The 22,542-nt window shown below is 34.4% G+C and overlaps 1 protein-coding gene across 1 annotated transcript in view; it reads right to left on the bottom strand.

Annotated features, from left to right (window-relative positions):
• Positions 1 to 22,542, bottom strand: part of NECTIN3 (nectin cell adhesion molecule 3) — a 126,610-nt gene that overhangs the window by 25,532 nt on the left and 78,536 nt on the right. Inside the window, exon 7 of the mRNA XM_073893098.1 lies at positions 21,796 to 21,877. Within this exon, the coding sequence (XP_073749199.1) occupies positions 21,796 to 21,877 (82 nt within the window). The remainder of the gene's footprint in view (positions 1 to 21,795; positions 21,878 to 22,542) is intronic.

Raw genomic sequence — 22,542 nt, 5'->3', positions numbered from 1 at the left:
TTGTATAAGTTCTTTATATATTTTGGATACTAACCCCTTATGAGATTTGTCATTTGGAAATATCTCCCATTCAGTAGGTTGTCTTTTAGTTTTTCTGACTGTTTCCTTTGTTGTGCAGGAGCTTTTCATTTTGATGTAGTCCCAATAGTTTATTTTTGCTTTTGTTTCCCTTGCCTTAGGAGACGTATCTAGAAAAAAGTTGCTATGGCTGACGTCAGAGACATTACTGCCTGTGCTCTCTTCTGGGATTTTTATGGTTTCAGGTCTCGCATTTAGGTCCTTAATCCATTTTGAGTTTATTTTTGTGTATGATGTAAGAAAGTGGTCAAGTTTCATTCTCAACACCCAAAAAACATATAATCCGATTAAAAATGGGCAGAAGAAATGAACAGACACTTCTCCAAAGAAGACATCCAGATGGCCAATACGCACATGAGAAGATGCTCAGTATCGTTGATCAGGGAAATGAAAATCAAAACCACAATGAGATATCATCTCATACCTGTCAGAATGGCTAAAATCAAAAAGGCAAGAAACAACAAGTGTTGGTGAGGATGTGGAGAAAAAGGAATTTTCATGCACTGTTGGAAATGCAAACTGGGACAGCCCCTGGGGAAAACAGTATGAAGGTTCCTCAAAAAATTAAAAATAGAACTACCCTATGATCCAGGAACTACACTACTAGGTATTTACCCAAAGAATAAAAAACACTAGCTCAAAGGGATACATGCACACCAATGTTTACTGCAGCATCATTTACAATTGCCAAACTATGGTAGCAGCCCGTGTCCACCGATTAATGGATAAAGAAAATGTGTTATATATATATATACAATGGACAATTATCCAGCCACAAAAAAGAATGAAATCTTGCCATTTACAACACAATGGCCATCTGGAGAATATAATGCTGAGTGAAATAAGTCAGAGAAAAACAAATTTCATATGATCTCACTCATGTGGAAGTTAAGAAAGAAAACAAGCAAAGGAAAAAAAAGAGACAGAGAAAGACAAACCTGAAAACAACTCTTAACTATAGAGAACTGATGGTTACCAGAAAGTGGGTGGGTGGAGTGATGGGGTAAATAGGTGATGGGGATTAAAGAGTACACTTATCACAATGGAAAAAAAATGATTTAAAAAATTATAAATGAATACAAGTTTCAGATTTTTAAAAATAGCTACAAGGAACAACAGGTTTAAGAGAGTTTCAGATGCCCTTCTTGGAACTATGGTATCTTAGTTATCTTCTAATACTCATTCTAGTCAAGAAGTTTGACTAATCCTTGATGTCAGGCACAATCACTTCTGAAATACAATGACTTTTCATATTTTATACTTTTGTAATTAACTTTCCTTTTTGTTTTAGATAGTAATTCTTTATTCTTATTGTACTTTTTTTTTTTTTTTAAGATTACTTTGATAGTATCCCTAGCTCTTACTTGTTCTCTCTCTTCCATTGGGCAATCTTTTCCTGATTTTGAATTGTCCATTTACTTTATAGGTCCCTTCTACCCACATGTGAAAAAGAAGCAACACTCTTTTTCAAAATATTATTTATCCAAGTAACTGATCATGACATTGCACAAAGGACTTGAAAAAGTCACTGTGACATGAAAGTATTCATTAATCAAATAACCACCTATAAAATGAATTTCCACTCAAACACCTTTCCCTACTTAATTCCATTTCATCAGCATTAAAATCTTTGCCTTTAGTCTTGCACTGGTCATGAAATGTTGTGACCATCCAATAATGTATGGCAAACACAATGCAAATATAATGTCAAATAGATTATGAAGTGATAAGTCTTGCAAAGACTTACTTTCCTATACTGATACCTATTTCACTCTTAGTTTTATACTTACATGTTTCAAAAGGCTCTGGATACAAGAAAACAGAGAAAGCAAATTTTATTTTCCAAAAATCGCTGCAACATTATTTCCAACCACACATGCTTTTCCAGAATATAGCCACACCCCAATAAGGGGTGGAGTCGGTGTCACCATCTTGCCTTGTATCTTTGAATCTTAAGCTGTTACGTAAGAAAACTTGCTGCCCTGAATTTGCCATGCTGGAGGGCCCATGCAGGGAAAATAAAGAGGGAGAGAGAGAGAGATCCTCCTGAGACAGAACTGCAAACAGTTCCAGCCCCCAGCTGTTTGAGTCTTTCCAACCCATGAGCCAGACAGGTGAATGAGCATTCAGATGTCTGCAGTTCCAGCCACCATCTGAGTGAAATTTTGTGAGAAACCCTGAGCAAGAACCACCACTAGAATCAGATCATAGAACATGCTAGTAATAAATGATTGCTGTTCATGTAAGCTGTTAAGTTCTGAAGATTTGTTATGCAGCAATAGGAAACCAACAGATTTTAGTACTTGGAAGTAGAGTGCTACTTTAACACACCCTAAAACATGGCAGCGGCTTTAGGCCCAAGCTCCATGCAACCACTGGAAGGGCTCTGAAGAGGGAGATAATGACAAAGCTTGACAGCCTTCAAGGTGGCTTTGGTACACATTTAAACAAAGGTTAGGAAAACGCTATCAAAGCTGAAGGAAAGAGAATCCTACCATATAGTGGGACAAAGTTTAGCAGCATTGTTGCCTGTGATGATATGGAAAAAATTATATATATAATGAAATGGTGTATTTACGTAAGGAGATTTCTAGGCAGAATACTCTAAGTGCCTACTAAGTTTTCTTTAAGCTGCATACAGCAGAGAGATATTATTTTTTATTAAAGTAATTATTTAATATTCTACATCAATTTACCCTAGGGTAAACTGCAAAGTGTGCCCCCTCCCCCAAATTGCAAGATTTTGACAGTTTATGGAGACAAAATCCTGAGAAACCTACATGGAAATAGATCTTAAGGGTTTTAGATCAGGTGGATGGAATATAATGAATCAAACAAAACTTGTTCATACAGATGTACTATGTCAAGATTCTTGATTCAATATATTAATTTGAGTGGCTACTAGTAGCTCTAAGAGTTCAGTTAGATAACTGAAATCTAGGCACAAAGGTGGACTACACTAAATGAAGGTGAAATGAAGGTGAGGAAATGGGGAGGCTCCTTGCGAGGCTGGAGAACCTATGCCCAGGAGCAGCCTCTAGCCTGAACCCTGCAGGCCTGGCCCCCATGTCCCCCCCGACCCTGGGACAGACTCTGCAGCCGATACCAAAGAGGATACCAAAGAGGAAAGTATCTATGAGCTTAAGGAGACCAGATATTAAAGTTGATTTATCACGTAAGGCCTGTTGTAACCACCCCTCAACTGTACCCTCCAGGAGCATCCTGAGAACATTTCTTGACCAACTTCCGCATGAAATGCATTCATGAGGGGAGCTCTGGCATCCTTGAAGAGTCCTGTGGTGGCTCTTCTCTGTAAGCCAAGAGTGACAGTGGATACTGATGCCAATATAGAATCCATACACATTTTACAGTTCTCCCCACCCCATTTTTACTCCACACCCTCAGGCATTCTTATTTCAAGATTACAAGAGATATATGTTCATTCTTTCTCTACCTCTGTTCTTAACAGTTGCTCCTCCCTAAGTCCCAATCTAATGTTTTTCTACGAGTTCCAATGTCTTAGAAAAAAAAATTTAAGTCAGAAAATATGTGCCCACTATCTGAAAAATCTACACAGTATAAACTATTTAAGGTAAAAAAAAAAAAAATCACATAAAAAAGATTGATGTGACCCATAAGGAAAAGAGCAGGAGATTATCTTCAGATAGGAAGGCATGAATGCTACAATAATGGATTTTGATAATCCAACAAGGTCATCTCCTTTTATTTGTTTTGAGTCATATCACTTTGGCTACCAGTTCAGGATATTAAAGAATCAAAATTTCTGAATTTTGACTGTATTAGGTAAAACATTTGCAGTAGTTCAGAATTTTGATCTAAAATAAAGGTTAGGGGCGCCTGGGTGGCTCAGTCGGTTAAGCATCTGCCTTTGGCTCAGGTCATGATCCCGGGGTCCTGGGTTCGAGCCTGCATCAGGCCCTCTGCTTAGTGGGGAGCCTGCTCCTCCCTCTCCCTCTGCCTACCGCTCCCCCTGCTTGTGCTCCCTGTCTCTGGGTCAAATAAATAAATAAAATCTTTAAATAAATAAATAAATAAATAAAATAAAGGTTAAACTTAACAGAAAAATAATTGGGTTAAGACAATCAATATAACTGCAAGAAAGATGTCTGGATTAACAAAACAACACACTCATACACACACGAATGGAAGCAAACTGTTTTAACTGATGTAGGGGGTAAGACAGAGATTATAATCTAAATTTACTTGATCCTTGCCATCCTGGAATACTGCTTTTTGTTCAGAGAATATATTTCATGAGAAATATTAAACTAGAATTTTCTCAAGAGGAGAGAGACCAGTGAGGGAAGATAAACTATATCCTAAAAGAAATAGTGAAAGATACTGGGACACACTCTAGTTGGTTGTAGAAAATAGTAGGAGCAAGTCAGAGAGCTTGAAATATTAGAAAAGCTATAAAACAATTCCTGGAAGGGTTGTTATAAACATTTGAGGTTATGTATGAAAAGCATCTGGATTAAAAGAAATATGTTCTTAATCGATGCAGCTTTAAATGCTGAAAGGAATTTTAAGAATTACTGGTTAAGCGACTGCCTTCGGCTTGGGTCATGATCCTGGAGTCCCGGGATCGAGTCCCACATCGGGCTCCCTGCTCAGCGGGGAGTCTGCTTCTCCCTCTGACCCTCTTTCCTTCTCATGCTTTCTATCTTTCATTCTCTCTCTCTCTCTAATAAATAAATAAAATCTTAAAAAAAAATTACAGAAATTAGAATCAGGACTAATTAAGCTGAAAAGAGGCTAGATTTCTAATTTTCTAGCAATTTTAGCTATCAAAAATGAAATCTAGTACCTTGTGAGGTAGTGAAATTGCTAATGCAGGTGTTTTAAGTTGAGGCTGGATGACTATCTTCTTAGATATTGTTAAAGGAAATTTTGTCTTGGGTGGGAGTCCAGGCTACAAAACCTCAAATGACAGTTTCAGCTCCAGGGCAACGACTCACATTTGCCTTATGCCGCCCAGACAACTCTCTTCCTTGGCAACTTAGCTGACCCAAAATGTCACATTCCCCATTTTTTTTTTTTTTTTAAAGTAAGTACCATGTAGATCATAGGCAGTTCATTATGGGGGGGAAAAAAACTACCATCAAGCACAGGATTACTCAGTTATAGAGGGCTTTAAAATAAAAATATAAACAAGTCACTTCCTGTACAGCCAAGAACCATATCACATATTCATTATAAATCCTTTTTATAAGAATTTTAATGGGGATGTGGGTAAGGGAATATTCTCTAAGAAAAGTTTTTGGTGTTTGGACTCCTAATATAGTAAAATAGTACTGTAAGAACAGAAAATAATGAAAATTAACTAGAAGGGCAAAAATGGAAAATAATTAAAGTATAAATTGCTTTTATATAATTAAATACAAAAGTAGACTTATAAGTAGGAATTATTACTAATTATGTCAACATTTAGTACAGTCTTTTTAACTTTAGCCAATCTAATGGGAGGGTAGTGACATTTCGCTGTGGTTTAATCTGTATTTCTCTGAGTACTAATGATATCAAGCGTTAATTGGCCATCAGCATATCTTCTTTGATGAAAAGTCTATATAACTCTTCTGTCCATTTTTTTAAATTGAGTTGTTGTCTTCCTATTACTGAATTGTAAAACTTATTTATTTATTCTGGATACAATTCCTTTGTCTGATCTATGTGTTACAAGTATTTTTTCCCCAATCTGTGGTTTCTCTTCGTCTTCTTAATAGTATCTTTAGAAGAGCAAACATTTTTTAACTTTGATGAGGTCTAATTTATCACTTATTCTTTTACATGCCACATTTTTCTGTTCTTGTACAATTAACCTGTTTGGTGTATGTGTGTGCACCTGATGTATGGTTACACAGTTTTACATGCAGCTTCTAGCTCAGCGGTATAGAATCACAGTAACATTTTCAACTTTGCAGCTACCTTTCCTTGAATAGAGCCTGCAATTTCTCAGGTTCTACTTAAAAGTAAAGCTGCTATTTTATATCATTTTTCTAAAGGGATATTTGTGGTTTCCATAGGAACATATACATCAGTAATGAGGCATTTAAAATGTTTCAAACAAATACATTTAATGGCATCTCTTTTAATAAACAGGATTGATAGCCTAAATAATTAGTGCCCGCCAAAAAGCTGAAATTGAGATTATTACCTTTTGTAAGTGCCAATGAATTTAAAGTAGGAATCATTATAAAGCTAAGTATTTCCTTTCAAAGACCTTTAACAATTCTCATTCTTCTAAAGTTACTTATGTGTATGAAATATTCTGCAGTTAGCAAGTTTTATATCTAATTTTCATTGTAGTTAAAGCTGCTATAAAGATATTCAAAGCTTTAGTATCTATGTGAGCAGTTATAATTGTTTTTTTTTTTTTTAAGATTTTATTTATTTATTTGAGAGAGAGAGAATGAGAGATAGAGAGCACGAGAGGGAAGAGGGTCAGAGGGAGAAGCAGACTCCCCGCTGAACAGGGAGCCTGATGTGGGACTCGATCCCGGGACTCCAGGATCATGACCTGAGCCGAAGGCAGTCGCTTAACCAACTGAGCCACCCAGGCGCCCCAGCAGTCAGTTATAATTGTAAACCAACCATAAAACAATGTATAATTTGCATTTACAGAAGAAAACCTTTTTCTTCTTTAAAAAAAGGCAAAAAAATATTTTAAAGTAATTTTTGCTTATATCAAACTGCTTTTCATAAAGACTCAGTAATATCTGGAAATGCCAAAAGACCTTGAAATTAAACTCAGTGAAAACATGTACAAGAACAGAGTTGGTTACCTCTAACATATGTGCTTTTAGTAACTCATTAACTATATATATATATATATATATATATAGGAATGATAACTATACATATATTTTATATATACACTCAGAATCACATTAGGATATCTGTGTAGAAGGTGGGCCCCAAGTAACTCCAATGTTACTTTTTAATCTACCACCTATATTATTTTCTTCGGGGAAAAAAGAATCAAGGGAAAGGGACTAGGAGGGGCTTAAAATTAAGCTTGATTCCCAAAGCAGAAAGGCCTCCTATAACATACTACAAAAGACAACAGCTGTGTCCTTTCAACAAGTCCAGTTAGGAAATATATAGGACTTCTTGAACATCAGCCCCATTATCAGATAGACCTAATTATTGGAAAGGTCTTCTTTACAGTAAGTATTCAAATCTATGTTCCTATCACCTTCTGATCCTCGTTTTGTCGTCTACAACTGCAAAGAAAAATTACACTCTCAAAATCGACTGAACAACAGGAAATAATCATGGAGTTCAGCTCTGTGGGAAAAAAACCAAAAACAAAAAAACAGAAAAGCAACTATGTAATCACAGAGATGCTAAATGAACTTGGGGCCAAGGACAGGCTGCCCCCAAATGTGCCACTTTGGCATGCAGATTATTTTGAACTGAAAACAATCAAGGCCCAAAAGACTCAGGAAGAACCCTTTGCCTTCCCAGTCCCCTCCAGCTGCCTAAAAGTATTTTTCTTTTAAAGATTTTATTTATTCATTTGAGACAGAGAGATACAGAGAGATACAGAGAGAGAGGGGCAGGGAGAGAAGCAGGCTCCCTGCTGAGCCAGGAGCCGGATGTGGGGCTCGATCCCAGGACCTCGGAGCCGAAGGCAGATGCTTAACCATCTGAGCCACCCAGGAGCCTAAAAGAATTTAGATAGGAAGACAGCTATCACCATAGATATGGCAGACAGGGAGGAACTTAGCAAGGCCTCTTTGATCAAAGTCCTCTATGTCCATTGTTCAAATATTTGTTTACCAAGCATTTACTCTTTTTCATCTTCCTGTGAATTGCTTTCCTTCCCTTTGAAGTCCCAGACCCCTCCCACTTCTCCTTAGTTGAAAATGACATGTATACCTCATGTTACCTGTCCTTGTAATTTCATATTTGCATGGATTCCCGGTACATACAAAATTAAATTTGATTTTCTCCTGTTAATCGATCTCAAGTCAATTTAATTCTTAGTCCAGTTACAAGAACCTTGAAGGGTAAAGAAAATTTTTCCTCCCGAACAAACTCAAGCTGGGTCTCAAAAAACAAGAAATAGACCTAAAGAATTCATCATAAGGAATGATCCTGTGTTACACATGCATTTGCTAGTAATCAGCACACAAAGATATGTAATGGGAGGTGTCTGTAAATATGGAAATGATTTTAATAGGCCTCAATGATTTTTAAAAAAATACTTGTAAGGCATCAAAGATTCAAACTAAAATGCCACTCCAGATAAGTTCCCCATCCCTCCCGTCTTATAAATTCCCCAATAATAAAATGCTGTTTACTCTGAAATACAAGATTAAACATTTAATTCACATGTCCAAGGAAACACATGCTTTGAGGCTTATTTCTTCTTAGAATCCGATTCTCAAATAGCAAGCAATATATTTAAAAAACAAAAACATGGAGTCAACAACAGGCTAATTGCTTGCTCTGCACATATTTCTAATTAAGCAAATATTAGTAAGGCAAGCAAAGGGAGATTACTGTACATAAAACTGAGGGAACAAACATCTTGGTTGAAAATATGTGCCAAAGAATCAATAAAATAAATTTGGAATTTGGAATCATGCCACAACCAAACTTAACCAAACCAGTGGTGAAAACATGGCTCTGGGGAAAGAAAGTGGTAATCCTATTTACTATGAGGCCCAGGAACAGGAAATTTGCACTATGGTAGCTTGTAACTATGGAAAGTTATCTGACAAGTTGCCAAGACAGACTGGGTGGAAGATTCCCATACTCACATAAGAAAATAGAATAATTTTGTGGCTCTAGGTCAAATGACTAAGGGTAACTCACCCAAGGATAAATTGTGGTCTTGACTACCCAAAACAAACCCCTCTGGATGTTTTTCCATCGATTAGATTTTTTTAAATGTCTTAATTTTTGGCATTTTAAAGACTACTAAAATAACAAGCATCTCGGATTTAATTTAGTATTTCTAACTGATATTCTAACCTGGAGCATTTTTTTTAAAAATCGGGGCCTGTGTTTTATTAGTAAGTTTTTTTTTTAAACCAATGAACTTCAGAAACATTTAAATTAGTTCATTCAAACATGCTTTCTTCAAATTCAAGAGGTTTTGAACATAAATTTTTATTCTAATGAAAATGTACATTCTAATTTTATCTAAGATATCTGAATAGATTCAAAAACAATCAAAATACATTAGTGTTCAGGGGGGTACTTAGGTGGCTCAGTTGGTTGAACATCTGACTTGATTTCAGCTCAGGCCATGATCTCAGGGTCGTGAGATTGAGCCCCACATCAGGCTCCACACTCAGTGGGGAGTCTACTCAAGATTCTCTCTCCCTCTCTCTTTGCCCCTCCCCCCACCCCGTGTGTGTTCTTCCTCTAAAATAAATGAATCTTAAAAAAAAAAAAAGTATGTATTCAGTAAATCTGTCATGAAATGAACTGGTTTTAAATGAAGTGACTAATTAACCAGGTTCTGGTTTTTCCTAAAAATATCGTGCTGTTTTCTAGTGTAGGGGCTGAGGGTAGGCTGCCCTGAGATGGGCCCTTTTGGCATATGGATTATTTTGAGCTGAAGGCTATCAACACCCTGTGGGCTCAAGAGAAAAGTCTGACCCTCCCTTAACTATATAGAAGAATATAAATTGTACAGCCTTTCCAGAATAAGGGTTATTACCAGAGATAAATTTTATCTGAGTAACCCATTTTTATGTCAGCACAAATATTTTTTTCCAAACATTAACTCTTTTTCATCTTCCTGTAAATTGCACTGCTTCCCTTTAAGTCGCAGACCCCTACTCCCTTTCTCCTTAGTCTAGAATGACATACACCTCATTTTGTCTATCTTTGGAACTTCCATGTTTGTGGGGATTCCCTGTACATATACTATTAAATTTTATTTTCTCCTGTTAATCTGTTTCATGTCAATTTGATTCTTAGTCCAGCTACTAGGACCTTTGAAGGGACAGGAATTCTTGCTCCGTAGTTATGCCACCATTTTATGAAACAATAAAAATATTAAATGATATAATTTATAGCAAATCACAAAATTAGAACCCTAGGTTACGCTCCATGTCTTAGAGTTCTCCAAATAAGATTACTGTCTCTAATTACACTTTGGAAAGTGACTATCACAATACAAGTACTTTTACCATAGTTCACACTGGTACATTTTATTCTAAGTTAAATATTCTTCTTATCAGCTTAGGAAGATTTTTTAGAGGAGGCTGAGATGTAAGGGCCATTTTGACTATGGGAAGAAAGCACTCTGAAGTTTAACAATCAGAAATGGAGAAGGAGGCTATTAAAGAACTGGGGTAAAGGCATGGGAATAACAGAAGTCAGATGTACTAGGGAGATCTCTCAAACAGAAGTCTCAAAATTGGGGTAGGTACACTTATGTATATATAACCAACATTAGGGCACAAATATGTGAAATCAAGACCTTCCTGGAAATGCTGGGATAAAAGATTGCTATGCCAATACCTAGGAGAGTTTTGATAATAATCAATAGCCTGAGAGAGTCTACTCATAGTACTTTCATGTCAATTTTCTATTATTCCTATTAATTTTCTATTATTAATCTCTATTTTCTATTAATCTCTATTACTATTCTCTGCTGGGAAATCAAGCACTGTGGTGGGTATCAAGACCCCACTGGCATTGCACACTTCATAATATGAAGGTAGCTGCCTAAAACGACTCTCCATTTAAGTCAGCTTGATTTAATCATGGACTCCATAATTGAATCTACTTTAAAGGAAGAGTCTAAAAAAAAGGGGAAAAAAGTCACTCAGCAATGCTTACTATAATTCACTGAATGAATGAACATTTTAAGTTTAGACATAGGGATAACATTTAATTTAGGTAATATATTATTTACATTATTCTTTCAAAAGTCCATACAGAGCCTCTACCCACTTCTTGTAACTTGTCAATAAAACTTCAGGGAAAAAAACAAACAAACAAAAAAACCAAAACCAAACAAACAACAATTGGCCAGGACTAAAATCAAGACTAAATAGCCAAATTCAAAGTAAAATTAGATTGATAATGTCCATGTAAAATTTAATTCACAAATAATGAAAAAGTCTATTCTCTGAAAACAATTTAGTTGCTTTGTTCTGAACATTTAAAATAACTCAGTTCTCTGTCCAAACTTCTCTACTTGAAGAGGAATCACTTCCAGGGTGCCTGGGTGGCTCAGCTGGTCAAGCATCTGCCTTTGGCTCAGGTCATGATCCCAGGGTCTTGGGATCGAGTCCCATCCGGAGCTCCCCGCTCAGTGGGGAGTCTGTTTCCCTCTCCCTCCGCCCCCTCCCCCTACTGTGTGCTCTCTCTCTCTCATAAATAAATAAAATCTTAGAAAAAAAAAAAAGGAAATCACTTCCAGTAAAGGAAATCATGACCTTTTATATAAAGACAACTATTAGGTCCGCTAAAATTTGGGAGGAAATTTCACTGTACTCAGCTTAATGCATTTAATTTCAACAGTTCTTTTACTTTTACTTACTCATGAGTCAATCAAGAGTCACCCCTAATTAAGACTTCTAGTTCCCTGATGGCAGTATGAATTTAACACAGGTCTCAAATAAACCACTCAAGATTTCATGTTCTTACTGTATCTCAAGTATGAATAGTCTAAATTTAATTCTTCATAAACCAAGGAAAAAAACACAATTTAAGTAAGTTAATGGTTAGGATAATACCTTTCTACCTGGGTTGCAAGTAGCATTGAGCCATTAAAAGTTTGTTTCCCCAAAGTTTAGCATTACATCTGAGTTAATGCTTCAGACTTTAACATGGTTTATGAGGTACTTTAAAAATATTTTGGTGGTAACATTAAAAAGTTGAGATTCATTTCAATTATGAAATAATAGTGATAATTCTCTGGAAATGATATTAAAGATTGAGATCTTGTTACATATCTTGCTCAAAAACAATGACAGACTGACTATAAAATTTCCAAACTGTTTAAAATAAATTTTCTAGGTATTACACAGGCAGAAGGATGAGGTAACACTGTATATAAATTCTGATATCTTCCCTGTTCCCCTCAAATTCCTGGAATTATTCTCAGCTAGCTTGGGAAATTCTGATTTCATAAACAATTTTATCATCACTGCAACTCAACAATTATTGACTAGCCTCCGTACAGAGCAGTTTATTAGATCTCAAGAAAGGTTAAAAGGCAAAGTAGTCATGGTTTTAGATTTGAAAGAGCAGAAAGTAGAAAAAGGGGAGAACCACAAAACATACATATTTAAGAATAGTGAGTATGCAATTTTTATAATGAATTCGTTCTTAAAACTCAGTGCTAAGGATTTGAAAGGAAGAAAGAAGATATGTTTATAATAAAGAGCTAAGTGGAATTATACTATAAAGTTTTATGAAAGGGTGTGAATTAGACATTCTCCTCTCTGGATTGCTCAGAATATCTTAAAAGGCCAACATTTTAATTCTTTTATTTTAATAATCTTTTATTTATTTATTTTTTTGGTATTCAGTATTGGTGACTAGAAGGAAGCCAGTTCTTTTTGGTTATTTAAACTGCATAAATTCAATCAGTAGGAGAAATAGTTCTGAGGGTACTACTGCATACTTCAGTTTTTGGGGTTTTGTTTTTGTTTTTCCTTCCTTAATACAGTCCTAACTCACTCAAGGCAGTTCAGTTACAAATCAGAAACAGACTGCAATGGGAATGGAGGTCAGAAGTTTTCAACTTCCTCGAAAAAAATCACGTAATCAATGCGGTGATGCTGGTAATACCATTAAAAATACTGAAATGCAATTAAACTCAATCTTTATCACTTAGAAATCATCACTCCAGGTTTCCCAGAGCAGTGGTGGTTTATATGTATACAGTAACTCTAAAATAAATTTTCTTAAGAGTATTTTTACAATTTATGGCAAGTCTACTCAACTTCAACCTTCTTAATTATAATAATATTATTAGATTCCATTTGATTCTACTAAAACTAAGTTAACAACATGACTCTAAAACATTTTTCCTTCATGGACCACTTACTTATGTCCTATTTTAAAAATTTTACCAAGCATCTTCTCTGTGATAATTACTGTTTAATACAGAGATGAATGGAACATATATAAAGATAGTGGCTACTTAGGTGCCATGGGCCATGAAACACTATTAGAGGAGCCAAGTTTTCCTAATTTCCATTTTCTCAGATGAAGGGAGAATTACTGTGTATGGATCCTGAAGATACTAGATGCTGAAGGAACACTAGTGACCAAGGAAAACTACTGTCTTTAAATTAAATAAATTTCCTAGTTGATAATGAAGTTTATACAGGAAAAATAAAGAAAATAATGTATCATAAAAATATTTTAACTGTTTTAATAGCAATTAGCAAAAATAGGTATTACCTCCCCTACCCCACTGCAGAGAGAAAGCATGGTATCACACTGTCATAATATACTGACTGCATCAAAATTAAGAACTCCTGCTCTTCAAAAAATCAATTAAGAGAATGACAAGCCAGAGAATGGTAGAAAATATTTTCAAATCACCTATCTGACAAAAGACTGGTATCCAAAATGTCTTCTTCCACTTGGGCTGCTATAACAAATTACCATGTACTAAGTGGTTTAAAGAACATTTGTTTCACACAGTGCCGGAGGCCGTCTAAGATTTTGGTTCTTGGTGGAGGCCCTCTTCCTGGTTTGCAGATGGCTACTTTCTTTGATCCACATAGCAAAGAGCAGAGAAAGAAATAAGTTCTCCCATTTCTTCTTATGAGGGCACTAATCCTATCATGAGGGCTCCACCCTCATTACCTAAAACCTCCCAAAGGCCCCACCTCCAAATATCATCACACTGGGGTTTAAGCGTGATTTCAACATATGAATTTTGGGAGGACACAAATATGCAATCCATAACAAAGAACATTCAATATTCAACAATAAGAAAACAATCCAATAAAAAATGAGCAAATATTTGAATAGACACTTCACCAAAGAAGTTAAATGGATGACAGATCAGCAAGTAAAAAAAAATGTTCCACATATGAGTAACTAGGGAAAAAATACAAATTAAAATCACAATAAAGTACCAACCACACACCTATTAGAACATCTGAAATTTTAAAAGTCTGATCATAACAAATGGTGGTAAGGGTACAGAGCAATGTGTACATTGCTGGTGGGAACATAAATGGTAAAACTGCTTAGGATGACAATTTGGCATTTTCTTAAAAAGTTACACCTTTTAAAAAAGTTGCATTTATCATATGATCCATCTATCCAAACCTAGATGTTTACCCAAGAGAAATGAAAAATGAAAACATATATTTACATAAAAACTTATATACAAATGTTCATAGCAGCACTGCTTTTAATAGTCGAAAAATGGAAATAGTGCAAATGTCCATCAATCGGTAAATGTAAATAAAATGTAGTATATCTACATGGTATACCTATCTAAAAGGAATAAACCACTGACCAACACCACATGAAGGAATCAAAAATCAAAACAATTATATGGACTGAAAGAAGTGACACCAAAAAAAAAAAAACATATTATATGGTTCTATTATATAAAATTCAAGAACATGTAAGTTAATATAGAGAGACTGAAAGTAAATCCAGTGGTTGGGTCCTTGGGGATGTGGAAAGGGAGCAGGGAAATGAGGAGAGGGGAAGATTACAAAGGGGCATCAGGAAACTTTTGAAAATGATGGATATATGCATTTTCTTGATTATGGTGATGTTTTCCCAGTGTGTATATATGTTCATGTGTATATCTGTGTATTGTGTTTGTGTATTATATGTAAAATGTATCAAACTCACACTTTAAGTATATGCAATCTGTTGTATACCAATTTTTAGTAAAGATATCAATCCTTTACACTTCAAATGTTGCATCTATATTTCCTTTGAATATATTATTTCAATATTATGTTTCTAAATCATTATTTCATCCAAGCTTTACTGATCACAAAATTTCCCCCACCCCCCACAGACCAGAACAAGGCCCTAATAAGTCTTTGACATCCTGTCTCAATAATTGCCACTACCTATTAATTGGAGGCAATATCCAAGATGCAAAGTTTTTTTGCCACTCGAGGGCAAAACCATGCTAGAAATACTCAGTATTCATTTACTTGAAAATAATCCACTCAGTCGCATAGTTTTCTCTAATTTGAATGAAAACTATTAATTCTTCTGTCATCTTTCTCCCCCCCTTCTCCCTGACCCCAAAGCCTATAACTACTGGTAGTATCTGGATAGATGTTAAAATATTCAGATCTGGGAGAAAACCAGACCACTGATGATAATTAACAAAAGCAGCTTATCTAAAAGATATTATTGGAAAATGGCAGTGCTGTGTCCAAAAGATGAGTTTTGAAAGGAAATAATGCAAATGTATAAAATTATACAGTAGTAGTCGGTGGACAGGTTCAAGAATGAAATATGGCATGATTGGTAACAAGATACCTGGAGGACATTATCTCCAACTCTAGAACTTGTTAATGAGTAGGACCCTCATGTTTCTAAAACCACGTAATTCGATAAGATTTGAGCCCAATCATAACAGCACTTCATTTTTTATCTTATTTTATAATACATCAATGGAAATATAAGATTCATCTTACTAAACTTTCTGTACCACAAATTTGGATATCAAGAAGCAATGTTATGTACTACTCACACTGGAATTAAAAGAAAAAAATTTCATTATCTACTTATTAAATGTTTAAATGGTCATAATTTTGTCCAATAAATAAGCACAGACAAGAATGAGAGCTTACAGGAAAAAATGGCCTATTAGATTGCAAAATTATAATTTTATACACACACACACAATTTTTTACCTATCAGATTACCAATAATCAAGTGGAATACATATACTGTTAGTAAGGATGTGGAGAAATAGGCACTTTTAAGCATGACTCATAGGAGTGCAAAATAGTACAATATTTATAGAGGACAATTTGACAGGATCTATCAAATGTATAAACACATTTATTATTTGATATAGCAAGAACAAATCTTAAAATTTATACTGAAGATTATACTTGCATAGAAGCAATATATATATATAAATATATAAAGCTATTCACTGCATTATTGGTTTATTAAAATATTGACATTATAAACCAGTAATATATGCACATTAGAATCTTCTGTAGACATATGAATGAGAATGCTCTGCAATAAAAAAAGATCTCCAGTTTATCTTAGGAGGAAGGGCAAACAAATACTTAACAGTACATACAGTTACATTTTATACAAGAAAAAATAAAATGGGTTTGTAATATTTCCTTCCTATGCTTAAATAAACCATATTAAAACAAACAAATTTATCAAAGTGATTTTCTGTAGGAGATGCTGGGCATAGGGTAAATAGGAATGGAAATGGGAGGAGACTTTAGAAAGTACCCATTTTTTATATTGTTTTATATGTATTATCTACTCAAAAAATTATGTAGAAACACTCTTCCTTTACAACACTCTGCCATAAGCATTTACAAAAATTTACTAAAGAATGTGATAAACCATAATGAATGATTTGGGGGAAAATCTTAATTTTCCCAGATAGTAAATTCTGCTGAAGTATTGCCATAATCAATATGACTGATAACAATATTCCAGTCCAGTAATTCAGGTTTTCAACTGCTCTCTATTTTCTTATGCTAAAAGGTCATGGAACACTACATCAAAAACTAAGGATGTAATGTATGGTAATTAACAATAAAATAAAATTTAAAAAAGGTCACAGAGGTGAGTAAAAGCACTGTAGAAAAATTAGAAACTACAGAAAAATATAACATAAAACAATATTCACAGAGAAGTCTAATATATAATCATTGTTAATCTTTTAGAATATTGCTATACAGTCTCTTGGTTCCTTTTTTTTTTCATACATGATATATTGATACCTGACACTGATACTAGATATAGGGACATTAAATATACTGAAGCATAGTTGTGTATCGGGGACAGGAATATTCTAGAATAAACAATGTAAACATGATCACATACTGAAAAGAATATAAAGAGGGGTTTGATTCTTTTTTTCACTTTTATATTCAAAAATTTTTTGTTAGGTAACTACAATGTGCCAAGCAAAGTGTTGTGCACTGAGACTACAGTCCTAAGCAAGGAAGACATGATCTTTGCCTTTATAGCATTTAAGGTCTACAGTAGAGGTTCTCAGAAATGGGGTATCAGGATCCCTTTATACTTTAAAATTTTGAGAACCCAAAGTACTTTCATTTACATGGGTAGTAGCTACTTTTAGCTATCTATATCATATTAAACATTAAAACTAAGAAATTTTTAAAATATTTAATTTATATAAACAGGATAATATGACACAAAAATCATCTTTTACATGAAAAAATAACCACGTTTTCCAAAATAAGGATTAGCGAGAAGAGTGGCATTTTATTATTTTTTTACATTTTTGCAAATCCTTTTAATATCCAAGTCAAAAGAAGCAAGCTTGATTATTCCAAACATTGGTACTTTTTGTTATTCAATATAAAAAAAAATTTACTAATTTCCCCACCAATGTCAATCCCATGATTGTAGATATAGGTTTTATAGAAATTATAATTTTTACATGGAACCTCAAATTTTTTTCATTGGCAAGAAACACTGTCAGTTATTTGCCTTGAGTGACAGCTTCAGTTCATTGATTTGTGAGAAAATGTCTGCAAAATTACTCAAGCCTGAATGGCACAGTTTGTTAGTCATTCTTTTAAGTAAAAATGGTTTTCCACAAAAAAGGCACCTAAGTTCAGCTTGGAATTCAAGCACACAAGCACTTTATGCATATATCCCATCTAATCACACAGAATAATACCCACATACACATATTTACATATACAAACCAAGTGTCTGAAATCTTGAAAACTGATCTGTGTATTCCAACACCTGAAATACTGTTCATAAAACATTTTCCAGGTTGCTAAAAATTTTTTAAGTTACCAAAAATCCACTGACATATGGTTACTTCTGCATATCTCATGATATTTCCAGATTAGAAAGCTTTTAATAATGTCAGCATTGTGCAAATAATTTCAAGAGCCACACTCCCTACAGTATTACTGCTTGACTGAAATTCCTGCTATGATCCTCAGCAAAGTCAAGTAACGGTATCTATTTCATGGAATCTACTAGCCCTGACTTTCCAAGAATAAATGCTATTTTAGACTGAACCAGAGTATTCTAAAAGATCTACATTTACATCCAGATTTTTTCCATATCAGAAATCAAACTCTATTTGTTATGTATATTTTTCCTGAAAATGATCCCTTGATCATTTTAGTTGATTTGGGAAATATTTTTTCACATCAGAGTATACAACTCTCCCAATACAAGGCTAAAATACAGGATTATTCATAAAATGGAAATTGTTGTCCAAAATTTTAATACAAAGAAATTTTATATCAGTGTTCAGTATTTCGTGCTGGATTTGAAGCTGAATGAGATAAAGAAACCCACTAAAACTGTAAGCAACATTGGCCAGTCTGAAAAATACTGGTCTATAATAGAGTGGGAAAGCAATTTCTAGAACAATAGGTATTCTATGATCACATTTGTATTAAAAAAATATTTGCAGATGTAAATGTGGATGATATACACATGAACGTAAATTCATGGAAAAAAGGGTGGGAGAATATTTAAATTCATAACAGTGGTGATTGCTGGAGAAGGAAATTATGTATTTGGTGATGGAGCAATGAAAAAGGACTTTCACAGTTGACTATAAATTTCTGTAGTTTCTGATTTTTTTGTTGTTGTTGTTCCAAGAATATAATTACGGATTACCAATATAATGTTAATACAACATAACAAAAAGGTAAAATACATTTTAATGTCATTAAGTTAATATTTGTTTCCTAAATGAAGACTCAACTTTCACGGGATTATTACCTAATACATGACAAGCTGGTGGTATTTCTTAATTAATCTTTGCCTTCAGGCAAGACATTCCTTTTTATTTCCCTCACACTTATGCATGCCTCCATGTTCTCTGCAGTATGGTAATAGCTCCCATTCAAGGAAACTGCCTCTTCACAGTACCAGGCCTCATTCTCCTAATTTAAATTGAGAAGAAAACATCTCAGGGATGAGTGTTGGCACCATTACCACAAAAAGCAATAATCACACAAGGTGGACAAATGTGGGTAGTGAGGAAGTGCTTCCTTCTGTAGCTTCCCAAGGGTAGAACACTGATGGGTACAACAAGTGGGACTCTGTTCCTTAAAGCCATGTAGGCATTTGGGAGCATGGCCTAGTGACCGAGTTATCTAGGAGGGCTGAGGGCTAATGACTTCAAGCAGGAATTACCACATCACTTTAAAGGTGGCAAGTTACCTAGTGAAGTGGAACATTACAAAGGCATTTAGTATTACAACATGCTATCACTGCACAAACCTAATCAGATAGTAATGACACACTTACATATTTCTTGGTAACCGAGACACAGTTCTGTGTATTTTACATTTTGAGATCACATTAATTAAAACACAAACAGCCACCTAATTAACATATGACATTATAATGCATGAATCACAACAAATTATCTCACTGATGGATAATGATTTTAGCCTATTCTTTTTTTTTTTTCCTTTTTTTGAGGGAGATTGCATGCGCAAGTGTGCCCATGGTAGCCGGTGGGGGCGCAGGGGAGGGAGAGAGAGAATTTTAAGCAGGCTCCAAGCCCAGGGCAGAGCCTGAAGCAGGGATGATCTCACGATCCTGAGATCATGACCCTAAGATCATAACCTGAGCCTAAATCAAGAGTCAGGCACTTAAATGACTGAGCCACCCAGGCACCCCTAGCCTAACTTATTCTTAAAAGCTTTATAGAATTAGGAATTATTTCATCTCCAACTCAAGTTCTGACTCTCTTAAGCAAAAGAGCTAACCCTCAGCAATATTTTATAAAACCAGTTTTATAGCTAGAAGAGAAAAACAATCACATTTTTCACCTGCTTAATTTCAAGATGAGGAAATGTTATTAAATGGTCTCTGATTTCGAAGTCTAATGTTTGTTACTCATTGCAGATGCTCTCTCATCAATTTTCTTTCTAAACTTTCCGTTACTTTTCCATATGGCTCTTATTTCTACCCAGATTTATGCTTTTGAGTATGCAATTTACTATAAATCAAATTACTCTAATCAACAACTGGGTAATTGCACAACTCCTACCTCCGAAAGCCAGGAAGCATTCCCTAACTCCAAGCATTCTAAAAATTGTAGTTTCTAGCACTGTCAACTCAAATCATCCAAGGAAAATCTTCCTTTTGTGTTTACTTGGTAGCTAAATACATATATAGCAATATTTTTTAAACTAAAACCAAGGACAGATGATGATCAAAACCAAATAATTTTTCCCCGATTCATAAGCTTTTATAAATATTTAATTTGAAGATATTAAATAGTAAGTTATATAGTCATTTGGTTTTACAGACAGGAATGAAATTATACACAGTTAGGGTTGTCCTAGAAAATTACCAACAACATTCTAAGAGAATGCCCAAAACTAAATCTAGAAATCCTCTGATTAATTACTAGCTTTGTGGAGGGAGGAAGACCGCTTTCTTTCTGCAGCAGTTAACAACAGCTCTAGCTAAATATTTTGTTGACATTCCACACTACTTGTCAAGTTCATTTATTTGCCAAGAGAGATGTGAGGCTACACTCTTTCTGTGAAAAGAAGGTGTCTGAAAAGATGGCATGTCTTACCCGTCAGACACCAGCTTCTGTTAAGACAACAGAACAGGTGACCCCTGGCAATGATTGCAAAAGCCAGGGAACGAATGTTCCTCACCGCCCCATTCTCAGGCAGGAGACTATCCGGTCAACTAAGATACAGAAGCTGACAACATCTTAACACACATATTCCCTTGGAGTTTTCCCACCAAATTAAATTAATTGGTGGGCAAATAATTTACCTTATTTGAGCTGAAGATACGAAACATATCTTTGGAGGAAAATATTATAGAATAGTCCCACAGGTAAAAATAAACAAACAAAAAAGCCCAATATAGGGTCAGAGCCCAAAAGGTTACATGGATATGAGAGGAAAAAAACGAAACTACTAACGCTAAGAGTAAAAGTATTCAAATATTCTGATGGTTTCAACTTTCCCTAAGAGAGCATATTAATCTAGGTATAGAACATGAGACAGAAGCATTTAATCGATACCTTCACATGAATTATTACAAACTAATTCCAAAAGAAAATGTAAAAGTTATCATAAATATAATATGGGGACGAATATTCGTACCCAGAATTTTAAATTGGAATATAAACCTTCTGTTGCTAAATAAAGGAATGCTAAAATTTAGACCTTGAGTATACTGAAAAGAAACATACCCTACCAAAGGCATTCAATTTTTCTTTTATTTTATATAAAAATGCATATTTTACAATGAATCTGTATGTCAATAAAACTATATTAACAGTGAGTCTTTGGCCATAAACTTTTAGTAAAAATCTCTACTCTTAATACAGTGTTACTTTGTTCTATCCATACTGGCTATCACATCTTTTCTTATCAATTTGTCAACAAAGTTTGATCCTTCAAATGTTTCAGAGAAATGATTATGTGTTATTAGGCAACATTTAATGTATAATGACTAGATAATACTCAAATAAAATACACTGCTTACTATTTTTTATTTCATTTTATTTTAAGTATAACCATGAACACATACCTGATATAGATCTTTTTGAGGCAAGGGTGGGGATCGTTCTTCATACATGGGAGGTGGTTTATGTGTGGGTGGAAGGTCAATCCTGCATTAAAAATGTTAATAAATGTGATTGCAACATTTAGCAAGGAAAAAAAAAGAAAAAGAAGGGGGAAAACAAGGTACTCTTAAGTTTTGAGAACCTCACACTAATATTTATATTAGTGTACACACTTAATTCAGTTCTTATATTTCCATTAACCTATCACAGATGGGGGGAAAAAACTTGGTTTTAAACTTCTAATGTTTAAAACCAATCTAATTGATTCATTTAAAGAAGTAACTCAAATGGAAGCATTTTTCTGAAAATTATTAAGCAAGTAACCTAGTACATAACCAATTTAACTTCAGTATTGCACATTTTTCCATCTGACTATGCCTACCATCATTTTAAAGATAGTCAAACGTGTGCAATGGAAGGCAACGTGTCATAAAAGTAATTTAAAAAACTGTATCTTAAAATGATAATAAAAAAAATTATACTGCATTTTGGAAATACTTCCAAACTAATTTTCAAAACCCCTGGTTACTCTTAGAATATCCATCATGCAAATTAAGATTTTTCAATCTAAAGACCATTATAAATCTTGTCACATGAAATAAACAAAGAGGCCATTACATCCTCAGGGAATACATTTATTTTTGCCAAAATAACCTAATAAACTTTTAAAAAACTTATATTTTCATGTATTTAAGTATTGTTATAATAAA

The sequence above is a fragment of the Callorhinus ursinus genome, unplaced genomic scaffold, assembly GCF_003265705.2.
Source record: "Callorhinus ursinus isolate GAN/ISIS: 27379988/994484 unplaced genomic scaffold, GSC_fseal_2.0 scaffold1, whole genome shotgun sequence".
NCBI classification, from domain to species: domain Eukaryota; kingdom Metazoa; phylum Chordata; class Mammalia; order Carnivora; family Otariidae; genus Callorhinus; species Callorhinus ursinus.
Note: the sequence above shows the minus strand (reverse complement) of the source record. Positions and strands in the feature narration are given on the sequence as shown.